The sequence below is a fragment of the Pollachius pollachius genome (assembly GCF_949987615.1).
Source record: "Pollachius pollachius genome assembly, chromosome: 8".
In the NCBI taxonomy this organism is placed as follows: Eukaryota; Metazoa; Chordata; class Actinopteri; order Gadiformes; family Gadidae; genus Pollachius; species Pollachius pollachius.
This window is the reverse complement of record NC_136941.1, coordinates 5080375-5093275: the sequence shown is the minus strand read 5'-3', so window position 1 is coordinate 5093275 and position 12901 is coordinate 5080375. Positions and strand designations below refer to the sequence as shown.

The window sequence follows — 12901 nt, the reverse complement described above, 5'->3', positions numbered from 1 at the left end:
GCACTCTGCAGTAGTGGTTGGCAGTACGTTGGAGTTACCGTTAGTTATCTCTCCCCAGTTCTTCCCTAAAGCCTGATTCACCGTCTAGTTGTAAATGCGCTCCATGGCCACAGCCAATCAGAAGCCCCCGATGGCGCTAATGGTATTAACCTGCTTATTCTTAACGCTGAAGAGCCATTGTGTGCCGAGATAAACACGCGAGAAACAAATAGAAGACACCCATACTCTCTCGGATAAAAGGATACATGGAATTTAAATCGAAACAAATCTTGACTTCAATTCAGAACATGGATCACTTTTACGAGTAGCGTAAAGAGTCTACATTGGATTTGCTACTTTCTGAACCTATAAGAATCTATAAGAAAGCCAAGTAGCCCATCTCTGCTATTGAGATATAGGCCTACTTCTATTTTGTTTTACTCCAAACAGCCACAATGGAGTGCAGCGATCAGGTAAATTTACGCAATTGATTCATGATAGTTGAATAGGCACATAGTTAATATCGGTCCAGTTTTATGATTGATGATGTGTGGGTTAAAACGCGCTCGTCGTCGGTCTAAACGAGGGAATAATCACTTGTCCTGTCCTGAAAGATAACTCCTTTTATTATATCTATTATGATTTGCCATTTTATAATGTTACACATACCACATATGTGGTATATGTGGTATATAGTGTCTGTGTCTTGTCTGTTTTGTTCTACTGCTCATGCAATATTCGAAAATGCTATTTAAAAGAACTTACTGGATTCCAGTGCACAGATAACTGAATTAGGCAAAGTGTTTCGTATTATAATTTTAGAAGGAAATCCACAACCGTCCATCTCTCTCTATATATAGCTATTTCTGATGGATCTGCAGAGTTGGTTGTCGGTGTGTGTTTTGTTGTAGTTTTATGCATACACTTCGTGGCACAGATATTTGACAACTGTTTTTATCGGAGATATCTGCAGTCCTACCCTTAATATTTTTTTATACAAATATACATCCCATATCATATATATATATATATATCACATCAACTGAGCCTTCAACAACACCAAACAATTTGCAAGCTCAGTAAAATACATTACCATACTTTCACATTAAGTGACGTAAGTGAAAGCGTAAAACCAGGAAAACGTCCACGCGAAAGCATGTGACGTGGAATCCTCCACCGCACCATCCCACCTCTTGCACGCACATGCGCATAAGGGCTTTTTATGGTTCCACGTTCCCGCAACCCAAGGGGGTTTGCAGACCCCTTACGTCCTTGCGGACTCTCCTTCCGTCCACCGCGAGGGCCGGACATGCGCCTCCCAAAAATCGTAACCTTCAGTCGAGGCGACACAGCAGCAAGGGCTGTGATTGGTCCGCTTACTAAAACCCGACGCTGAACAATTAACGTTCACGACTGCCTCGAAGCGTCTGCGTGGTCATTGCGTTGCGGGAACGTGGAACCATAAAAAGCCCAGTCAAGTAAATGACTCCAGTATCTCCAGTAGTTAAAGGTCCAGAGACTGTTGGACCAGCGGTTCCCAGCCTCTGACTTTAGGTGAACCACTGAATTGTCATCAAGACCTTTCCGGACCACCTCATATTCAAATAGTAAAAAATAAATAAAAACACATCCCCCTTTATATTAAATTATTACCGCAAGAAGGCCATGACCAGCGGGAAACTGGGAAGAAAAAATCAGCAATGCTTTTCATGCTCCCATTGAGTTTAATTAGCAAACACAAATTAGCACAAAACATAAATTGAAAACATACAAATGGAAAACATGATTGTAGAGCCAAAGAGACACTATTTGTGAAATAATAACAAAACATAACAGTTAAGTATAGTAATAATAGTAATGGTAAAAAAAAAATAGAATATATTTATTTTTAATTATCCTCTTCATTTTTATTATAGAAAGTAGATAGAAAAGTCCCACTCCCACCAGTCGTATCGGTACGTGTACTACAGTTTGAAAACACAGGTGGTGTTGGACATTCTTTAGACTTTTTTGGCAAGGCGACTACGGTCACCTCACATGACGTAGCCGTTGATCCTTCCTGAAGCCACACACGTCTCCATAGTTACCACTAAGAAATACCTATTAGCACTTACCATTTGCATCTCCAACACACAAGCAGGATTACAGTGCTATTCCCGGCCGGGTGATGTAATCTGTGAAAGGCTTCGTGCATCTATATGGGGACACCGGTACGGCCAGCTGACAACACCTGTACAGACAGCTGACAACACTTGAACAGACAGCTGACAACACCTGTACAGACAGGTGACAACACCTGAACAGACAGCTGACAACACCTGTACAGACAGCTGACAACACCTGTACAGACAGGTGACAACACCTGTACAGAAAGGTGATTACACCTGTACAGAAAGACACCTGTACAGACAGGTGTTGTCAGCTGTCTGTAAAGCCAGATGACAACACCTGTACAGACAGGTAACAACACCTGAACAGACAGCTGACAACACCTGTACAGAGGGGTGACAACACCTGTACAGACAGGTGACAAAACAGACAGTTGACAACACCTGTACAGACAGATGATATCACTTATACAGGGAGGCGATTATAAAACCTGTGCAGCCAGATGAGAACACCTGTACAGCTAGGTACACTACAGACACCTGACAACAATGTGTTTTTTATTTTACTACCAGATAACCCTGCCGTTGCTGTTTGCCGTGGGGACTGCTGTGATTGGCTCGTTACAGTTCGGCTACAACACTGGCGTCATCAACGCCCCTCAAATTGTAAGTACATATCGCCATGGCAATGGAAATCACCCTGGGAACACAAACAAATCAATCACAGTTATCCATATGCATTCATTTCAATGCTGAGGTTATCTAAATAATCCACCAATCCTGGCAAAACAGTCTCTTTTCTAATATAATAGAACAAAGAGAGTCAGGGATGGATTCATTTTTAAGTTAGATTACTTGGCAGAAATGGACAGCAATTAATGCATGTAAAAATCCTTCATGTTGTTCCTTTGAAATATATATATATATCTTCAACAAAAATACCACACAATAACGGATGACAAATCTTTATCGTTAAGCCACTTAGGCCAACTAGCATAATGGGCTTTCCAATTGAACTTGGATTCATTGTGAAGTGTATAGGATTATGTGTTACATAAGCCCCTCCATCACGTCGTTAGCCTACAGCTGTTGTTTAGCTGTGCTGTTCTCTATTTTTTTTATGTAATAACAGAAAATAATGCATTGTTGGACTTTCACTCAGAATGGCAGTTTAGCTTACATTCACAAGCATTTATGTAGACGAACGACTTGTCATTCACATGTTTGCAGGAGTCTGACCTAGATATAGACCTTCTCCTCCTTAAAATGAACAATCTAATAATGCTCCCCTTTATCAACGCCAACATTCCCACCTCCCACCACTAGATCATCGAGGGCTTCTACAATGAGACGTGGACCAGCAGGTACTCGGAGCACATCTCCCGGACCACCCTTACCACGCTGTGGTCCACCTCCGTCGCCATCTTCTCCGTGGGCGGCATCTGTGGCTCCTTCTCCATGGGCCTCTTCGTCAACCGCTTTGGCAGGTATAGGACCGAGACCTTAAACAGAGAAGGACTGGGAATCTACCACGGCCATAGGCTGCGGAACAGGCTGCCAGATGAGATCAGAGCTTCTTCAGACTCATTATTACAAAGTAAACTGTTTATACGATTTGGAAGTTGCTGTTGGATAAATCATCCTACTTTTTGTAGTTTTTCCGGCCTCTTTGTAGCTTTTACATTTAGATGGTCTGTCTTATTTATTGTTGTCTCGTTAAGCCCTTTGTAACCTGCATTTCTAACCAAACGGTTCCACACAAATAAAGTCATTATTATTTTTAACTAAGACAAACCATCTGTTGAACATGTGTTTATTAAAGGTGACATATTATACCACCAGGTGTGAGTGTGATTAGCTGTTGCAAGCCTTTTGGAAAATCGGTCTCTTCTGACATCACAAGTCGGGCGTGTCCACCTAGATGTTTGCTGGATAGATCAGTCTACCAGCCTACCCAGTGGACTGCAGCAAACGTTGCTCATCCAGCTGTCATACATCTAGGCGGACACGCCCACTTGTGATGTCAGAAGAGGCCGATTTCAAAACGGCTAACTCCTCACACACTACGCACACCTGGTGGTATAATGTCATCTTTAAACTTCTCCACACAATTAAAGCCATTTTTATTTTTACGCCGACAAACCATCTGTGTAACACGTGTTTATTAGTGTCTTAAGCCCTGCGTTTGCCTTCTTCATCCTTCCCACCCAAGGCGTAACTCCATGCTAATGGCTAACGTGCTAGCCTTCGTGGCGGCCGCCTTCATGGGCCTGTCCAAGGCGGCGGCGTCCTGGGAGATGCTGATCGCGGGCCGCTTCATCGTGGGCCTTTACTCCGGCCTGTCAACGGGCTTCGTGCCTATGTACGTGGGGGAGATCGCCCCCACGTCGCTGAGGGGGGCCCTGGGCACGCTTCACCAGCTGGGGGTGGTCCTCGGCATCCTCATAGCCCAGGTAGGGCTGCGCGATAATGGGAAAAATCATAATCACGATTATTTTGGTCAACATTGAAATCATGATTATAAAAACGATTATGTTTGAGTTAGAAACATGATGCGATATTCAGCATTTCTCTCAAATAAACACTTTGTATGAAAGGTTTGGATGTTAGGTAAAATGGTCAGGTAAATGACTGTAAAACTGTGGCTAACTCGTATGTGTCTGTGCGGTGTCTGTCTGTGCGTGCGGTGTCTGTCTGCCTGCCTGTCTGTCTGTGCGGTGTCTGTCTGTGCATGCGGTCTGTCTGGTTGCCTGCCTGTCTGTCTGAGCGGTGTCTGTCTGTGCGTGCTGTGTCTGCCTGCCTGCCTGCCTGTCTGTGCGGTGTCTGCCTGTCTGTGCGGTGGCTGTCTGTGCATGCGGTGTCTGTCTGTGCATGCTGTGTCTGTTCGCCTGCCTGCCTGCCTGGCTGCCTGCCTGTCTGTCTGTGCATGCGGTGTGTGTCCCTCCCGCTCCAGATCTTCGGCCTGGAGGGCCTCCTGGGGAACGCGTCCCTGTGGCCTTTGCTGCTGGGCTTCACCTGCGTCCCGGCGCTGGTGCAGTGCGTGCTGCTGCCCTTCTGCCCGGAGAGTCCCCGCTTCCTCCTCATCAACAAGAACCAGGAGAGCAAGGCGCGAAGCGGTTAGACACTAGGGGTGTAAGAACATATCGATACACTCCCAACTACTCCTGGACTCTACGTTGTTCCATTCAGTCGATGTGTTCATTCAATGATTCAAAACAAAAGCGAGTCCTAATGACTACATAGTAACAAGAAGTTAAGGGAGAGATGCAGGCTGGCTCCGTACCAGTGTGTTTACGTTGGGTCTTTCTGGTTCTATACTGGTGTGTTGTCATGTGTCTCCTCTCTCTGGTTCTATACTGGTGTGTTGTCATGTGTCTCCTCTCTCTGGTTCTGTACGGTTGTGTTGTCATGTGTCTCCTCTCTCTGGTTCTGTACCGTTGTGTTGTCATGTGTCTCCTCTCTCTGGTTCTATACTGGTGTGTTGACATGTGTCTCCTCTCTCTCTGGGCGCCCAGTGCTGGAGAAGCTGCGTGGTACTGAGGATGTGCGTGACGACATGCAGGAGATGCAGGAGGAGAGCCGGCAGATGACGAGGGAGCGGGCAGTGACCATCCCGGAGCTGTTCACCACGCCGGCCTACCGCCAGCCCATCTTCATCGCCATCATGCTGCAGCTCTCCCAGCAGCTGTCCGGTATCAACGCTGTACGTCCAGAACACACAGACACAGAGAGACGCAGGCACACACACACATACAGACGCAGAGAGACAGAGAGACGCACAGAGAGACGCACCAAAACACACACACACAGACGCAGAGAGACACATGCACGCACGCACACGCACGCACGCATGCACACACACACACACACACACACACACACACACACACAAACACAAACACACACACACACACACAGACGCAGAGAGACGGGCGCACACACACAGACGCATAGAGAGACGCACGCAAACACACACAGACGCAGAGACACATGCACACACGCACACACACACACACACACACACACACAGACGCACGCACAGAGGCAAACGCAAACACAGACACACACACACAGACACACACACACACACGGTGAGCTGAAGGGTATTTTGACCATTATTAATCCTATTTTGTATACCAATTGATTCCTCAGGTAATAACTTTAAAGTTGGTAGCATGGACCAAAGTGCAGCTTTGCAGCCTAGCCCTAACTCAGCGGTGTGTTGTCATGGCGACAGGTGTTCTACTACTCCACGGGGATCTTCCTGCGGGCGGGGGTCTCTCATCCCGTGTACGCCACCATCGGGGCGGGCGTGGTCAACACCGCCTTCACCGTCGTCTCGGTAAGTGTTACGGTTATTTTTAGGAAGTTAAGGGTAGGAAGTTATTTTACTTCCTACCCTTGGGACCTTAAATGGGTTATTTTAAAAAGGTTGTTTAACACTTAAATGGTCTAAGCTATCCATGGAGCATCACTTCCCACATAACTCTATGCGCTTTGCTAAACCTTGGGTTTAATTCAACGATTTATTAACAACAGCTCCTGGATCACTTGAATGCTTTTAACATTGAACATTGTACATGCTGCTGTGTGTTTCAGCTGTTTATTGTGGAGCGTGTAGGCAGGAGGTCTCTACACCTGGTCGGCCTGATGGGCATGGCTGTGTCAGCCGTGCTCATCACCATTGCCATGGCACTACTGGTAAGTCAGGAAGTTGGGAAAGTTTAATGTATACATATGTAGGATGCCGTTAAACTTGAAATGTGTTTCCCTGAAATCTGCCCTTTTAACTTCAGCGCAAAGTGCTTTTAACTTGAACAAATCAACATAAATTGCCTCACACTCATTGAAATATAAATCTAAAAGCAATGCTTGGTATAAGATTATTAAATAAACTGCATTTATGTCTCACATTTCTAACCAGTGGCGGCGGAGTAGAACCAGTAGAGTTAGGCGTCTTGCTCAGGGACACCTCGACACTCCGCTAGGAGGAGCCGGAGATCGAACTAGCAACTAACCCCCCCCCCCCCATACCTCCCCCTCCAGGACCAACTGTCGTGGATGTCCTACGTTAGCATCGTGGCCATCTTCTGCTTCGTGGCCTTCTTTGAGATCGGCCCCGGGCCCATCCCCTGGTTCATCGTGGCAGAGCTCTTCAGCCAGGGGCCCCGGCCGGCAGCCATGGCCGTGGCCGGCTTCTCCAACTGGTCCGCCAACTTCCTTGTGGGCATGGGCTTCCAGTATGTGGAGGTACATGGGGACTAGGTTTAAAATCCTATTAAAAATATGTGGATGTTTGAATGACGTTTATTGGGTATTTGGGTTTATTTTGTGTTTGGCATTATTTAGCTCTGAGCAAAAATCTTAATTGCTGTCAGCTCCGAATAAAGGACCTTGCCTTCGAGCGTCCACTCAAAATCAATTGAGAAAACAAATTGTTGTTAACGCCTGTTTTTGTATACTTGCCCAGCACCACTTTCTTCTCCAATAACTCTCCGAAACCTGAAATAAACGTCTTTACAGCCCTGCTTGGAACCGCCACATAAATCACCACAGATCCAAAACTTGAACTGACATCTCTGTGTTCAATGTCTATTTTGGTTACCGTAGCAACTGTGTGGCCCCTACGTCTTCATCATCTTCACGGTGCTGCTGCTGGGCTTCTTCGTGTTCACCTACCTCAAGGTGCCGGAGACCAAGGGCCGCACCTTCGACGAGATCGCGTCGAGCTTCCGTCACTCCGCGTCGGGCGAGTCGTTTGGGAAGTACACCACAGAGGAGTTCAACAGCGACATCTAGAGGTGACGGATGATAAGTGGCGTTTAGACTTTGATCCTCTTACAAAAAACATGGATAAACCACTTGAAAGGTTTATCTGAATCCTTTTCCTCGAATATGAATTATTAAATTTGATTATTTTTTCTAACATGCATTTATTTTGTCTAGGTCTGGAGTCTGGACGTGTTGGACACAGTTAAACAGAAATGTTTTGATTCTTATTTTTTTATTGCAGTTCTACACATCATGCACTGTTAAAACAAGATCGTATTAAAAGCTTGCGTTATAGATCACAATGTTTACTAGGTAAGCAACCTTTTGCCCAGTTCGGCCTACATTATTTCCTACTACATTGTAAGAATGCCAAGTTGAATAAGAATGAGCACCTTAGCACGCTAGGGAATTTAATACATGAATCGTTCATCGTATAATAATATGGTTATTTATTGGACTCTTGGGATGATTTAAGAGTGAAGACAAGACACGGGTAAGGAGCACAGGAGAAGAGTGTAAAACTTGTCTCATGTGTTTCCACTGGAAAGTCAACTTTCTTGTAAGGATCACCAAATTAAATTGCATTTACACTGTTGTAAGATTAGTTCCTTAACTTTTGAACAATTCAGCAGTCTCTTTTGCTCTAGATTTAATGGATCATGTATACATCATTTGTATTATGTATGTGTTATTCATCATTTGTATTATTTATTTTGTTAATGTAAAAGAGTAATTCGTTTTTTCATCATCAGATCGTGGAATTTTTCGTCCATTAAACGTAAGGAATGTATTGGTATCATTAGGTAAAAGCTCTTGATCAGCACTTTAAATAGTATTGGTTTTTGCTCATAGTAATTATGATCACAATACGTTCAATATCACAAGATTTACCTAAACAAATTGTAAAAATGTTAACAGTAGGTGCGGATAAGCAGATTTGTGCTTATTTTTTATATATAAAGTTGAAATTGTGAATTGTTGCTTTTTGCTTTGTATAAATAAAGTTCTAACAAATACAGCCATCGATAGAGTCGTCTGCTACTTGCCTGAACATTATTCCTTATAAAACTCATTCATTAATGCAGCACTCGTTGGCTTCTGAACTGTTCTTTCTTAAATATATAGTTTAACTGATCGGTTTCAATAATGTAAGTAGTGTTATTCCACAAAGCGTATATATTTTCATCAACTATATCAAACAGGCAATGATACGGCCTTTCCGGTGTTTCAATCAGGACCCCTCCAGTCAGATGTTTATTTTGCTTTCTACAGTGAAGTGTTTCGGTTATGAGAGCTAAACGTGACCTCTTATTACATCCTACATTGTATTTAAAAACATGTAGTCATACCGAAGGTTCATATCAACCTTCGGTATAGCTGTCATTCAGCATTGATCACTTTTACGGGGACACTTTGCCATCTTCTGTGACGTTAGATCAAACGTTAAAATCAGCCTCTCAAATGGCAGACGAAGCACTTTTCCAGTTTCTGCACAGTGAATTAATACAGTACATTTATAAATCTGGTGCAAATGGAGAGACGGTAAGAATCTCTCGGTATTATTAATAAAGTACATTTTATCATTGCCATTGGCGTTTCATTTCGGCTACTGACATCTATGTTGGTTTACGGTCTCCACAGGAGAATGGTAAAAACATCACCAAATTGGAAGCAATGGGATTCAGGGTCGGGCAAGGACTCATAGAGAGGTAAATCATTCTCTAGTTCAGTCAGCTCTATACGGTCTATGATGCCAACGGCAAATACTATAAGACTATAATACTTGTATATTATAAGACCAGTTTGGACAACACCGTGGAGGTACCTTTTGAATTGAAGTACTGGATGCATCACTACATCCATTGTATTTGAATGTCTCCCTGGTAATATAGGTTCACCAAAGAAACACCACGCTTTAAAGACGAGCTGGACGTTATGAAATTCATCTGCAAGGACTTTTGGACTTGTTTATTCAAAAAGCAAATTGATAACCTCAGAACCAACCACCAAGTGAGTCCAACTTTACTGTTCAAGGGAAATGTGATCCACAAGAAATTATATTCTAGAACATTTGACTTTTTTCTAAGAAACACTCGTACATTGGACACAGGTTTGTTGTGAAATGTATATCTGATCAAGATAAACGTTTTCATTATGAATGACATTGACAAGCTCCCTTAATAGCCACAGATCTGTATAAAGCTATGATACTCCTCTCCATCCCAGGGAATCTACGTACTACAAGACAATAGCTTCCGATTACTCAGTCAGCTGTCGGCTGGGAAGCAGTATTTGGAACATGCCCCCAAGGTGAGTGTATTCAGTTCAAATATCAGTACAACATGTTATAGCCATTCAAAGAGAAACCATGAAACTGCCATGGAAATGTCTTGATGTCATAATCAAAGCCTTTCACACAATATTGTTGAAGACTATACAACATATACTGACCCAAAAAAAACGTGTTCAAAAACCATATGAATGTCATGGTGTTGCGTGTTGCAGTATTTGGCGTTCACCTGTGGCCTGGTGAGGGGGGGGCTGGTCGACCTTGGATTGAAGAGTGTGGTCACCGCCGAGGTGGCTGGCATGCCTGCATGTAAGAAACTATGGCAACCTTTGAGTTCTTGAACAGCAGCCTTCTAAGCTACTCTGGTCTGTTATCATGGGGAAGAACCATTCCTCGGACAGAGTTGATAGGCTTGTTTAATCATTTGAAAATAGAGTTCTCTCGTAACATCTGAAACACAAATGCTGGTTTCAATCGCAGCCAGCGATTGTGCCAGATGCACATGTACAGCGGCACGCAACGTGTACAAAAGTGGTCCCTCTTAATTGTAATAATAAAATCATTAGGTCTTTATTGTTTCATTTTGTATTCATCGAATTAGCTAAACTAGCAAGTGCTTTTAATTTAGAATAAATTAATCAGTCAGATTTTGTCATTGATATTTACTGTACGTGTGTGTCTATGTAGGTAAATTCCAGGTTATGATCCAGAAGGCGTAGAGTCTACAGAAGAAGCAGCGAAGTCCACAACAGAGCCTCACCCTGCCTATATAACCTCACTGTGTCCATCTGCATGCAGGGTCCTCATGCATGGGGCCCCCAGGGGCCGCTCGCACTAACAGCCATTACTAAGGCAGCAACATCTAGCTTGCCTGTAGCTACACCCACTCTACCCCCCCCTCCTACTGGGGTTTCATGTTGTAGCTTGTTTTAATGCTAACGAAGAGTAATTGCAATATCCAACCCGGAAATCAGAGTAATTTGCACCTAATCTTTTCTTTTTCAAGATGTGTCATTTTGTCTTTAAGATGTTGAGTTAGACTAATAGTAAGTTATCACAATTAATTAATGAAGCAAGTTAATTGTACAAAATACACCGCTTACATATGCAAGTGTTCATGTAGGAACAATGCTTTATAAATTAACTCAATATTAACTTAATGCTTCAAAGTTGCCGTTATTCTCTAAAGGGCCACCAAAGTATTTTATCCAGGTGGAAGAGTGGAGAGTGGGATGCCAAGTCGCCAACCACTGTCCCCTCTATGTTCCTTCACCTAAGAGTATTGATTGGAAAATGTTTTATGTGATCTTCATGAATGAATATGATTTATTGTGCTTTCTTGAGCATCACTGCACAAAGGTTACAGAGAAATTAAATTAATATACAAATACACTGACTAAAATGTATGTTATTTCCACCATGGCCTGGGTGAATCGTGTAAAGAGTTGAACTATGTCTTTGATGCCATACCTGAAGTCATTGCCTCTCCAAAACGCCCAAACTTCCACAACCTGGTTTCCATGGATACCGTTCCGCCGAGTCAAAACATGGCACAGATCTCAGCGACCGACGATTTTCTGATTTGAAACATTAGTTACATATCGTCAACGTTAATTGTAACTCCATATAGCCGAGTAGTTTTGTAGCATTACAATGTTTATTGAAACTACAATAATTGTATATTTGTGACAGTGGTTATGAACAAGTGCAGAGAGACACACACGTAGGTAAAACCAAAACATTGGATATCTTGAGTCAGCTAAAACAACAATGGTACGACCCATATCGTAACATACTGATCCACTCACGTTATGTATAGAAGGCAGTAATAGAGATATTTATTCTGAACAATATGGCTTAAGCCACTACGAGCACAGCAACCCATCAAGCATTACACAGAATAGTATGTAGATCAACTACAAATAAAAAAGCACAACACGTTGATTGAAAGTTCAGTATCTAGAAGTATGGCAAAACACAATAAATGTTCTTATTTTACAACAAAATCAAAACACCTTGTTTGGAGATTGCGTCACCAGCTCAAGGCAGGGATGACCTTCTATCCCATAATATTAATAACAGCATCCTCATTGAAACATTTAAAATTGTTGAATAGTTGTTAATTAATACAGAAATCATTTTGACAAACCACACTTTTTTTTACTGCCTCCATCATTGCCCCTGTACGACAAGTATTTTTTTAATGTGTAATGATATAACATTATTTTCTTTTTATAAAAATAGGTAGACTTAAAAATATTTCCATTTTGGTAAAACTTAAAGAAAATAGGACTCTATTCGTCATACTAAATGGTCCATTAAAACAAAGCACAAACAAAATCACCCTTATTTAAAGTAATACAATATAAAATATGTTCCTTTTACATGCTTAACCCTTGATCACTAGTAAATGGGGAAAGAATATATTTCTTTACAGCTTCAACAAATGAAGGGGTGAAGTTTTTTTGTGCAACAAGCAAACGATTACTTGTGAGTACTTCTTTAGTCCCTTTACATTTTGTTCCCATGTGCAGATCCCAGCAAGCCACATTTATATTATATGAACGAAATATGTATATGTCGTTTGCGTTAAAGGTGACATATTATACCACCAGGTGTGTGATTAGCCGTAACAAGCTGTTTGGAAAATCGGCCTCTTCTGAAATCACAAGTAGGCGTGTCCACCTAGATGTGTGCTGGATAGATCAGTCTACCAGCCTACCCAGTGGACTGTAGCAAACGTTGCTCATCT

At 42.7% G+C, this 12901-nt stretch overlaps 2 protein-coding genes across 2 annotated transcripts; both read left to right on the top strand.

Moving 5' to 3' along the window:
* The first annotated feature begins 253 nt into the window (after window positions 1-253).
* Window positions 254-8252, top strand: LOC307078765 (solute carrier family 2, facilitated glucose transporter member 1-like). Its single transcript, XM_079740730.1, has 11 exons — window positions 254-452; window positions 2661-2753; window positions 3414-3574; window positions 4300-4540; window positions 5041-5203; window positions 5603-5790; window positions 6325-6429; window positions 6687-6788; window positions 7134-7337; window positions 7698-7888; window positions 8034-8252. Exons 1-10 carry the CDS (start codon window positions 435-437, stop codon window positions 7884-7886), a joined length of 1464 nt encoding a protein of 487 aa, XP_079596856.1. The 5' UTR covers window positions 254-434; the 3' UTR covers window positions 7887-7888; window positions 8034-8252.
* An 891-nt stretch (window positions 8253-9143) lies between these two features.
* On the top strand, window positions 9144-11436 carry trappc6b (trafficking protein particle complex subunit 6B). The gene is made up of 6 exons (XM_079740743.1): window positions 9144-9401; window positions 9501-9568; window positions 9752-9869; window positions 10086-10169; window positions 10365-10458; window positions 10837-11436. The coding sequence occupies exons 1-6, from the start codon at window positions 9321-9323 to the stop codon at window positions 10866-10868; spliced, it is 477 nt and encodes a 158-aa protein (XP_079596869.1). The 5' UTR covers window positions 9144-9320; the 3' UTR covers window positions 10869-11436.
* Window positions 11437-12901: the final 1465 nt, after the last annotated feature.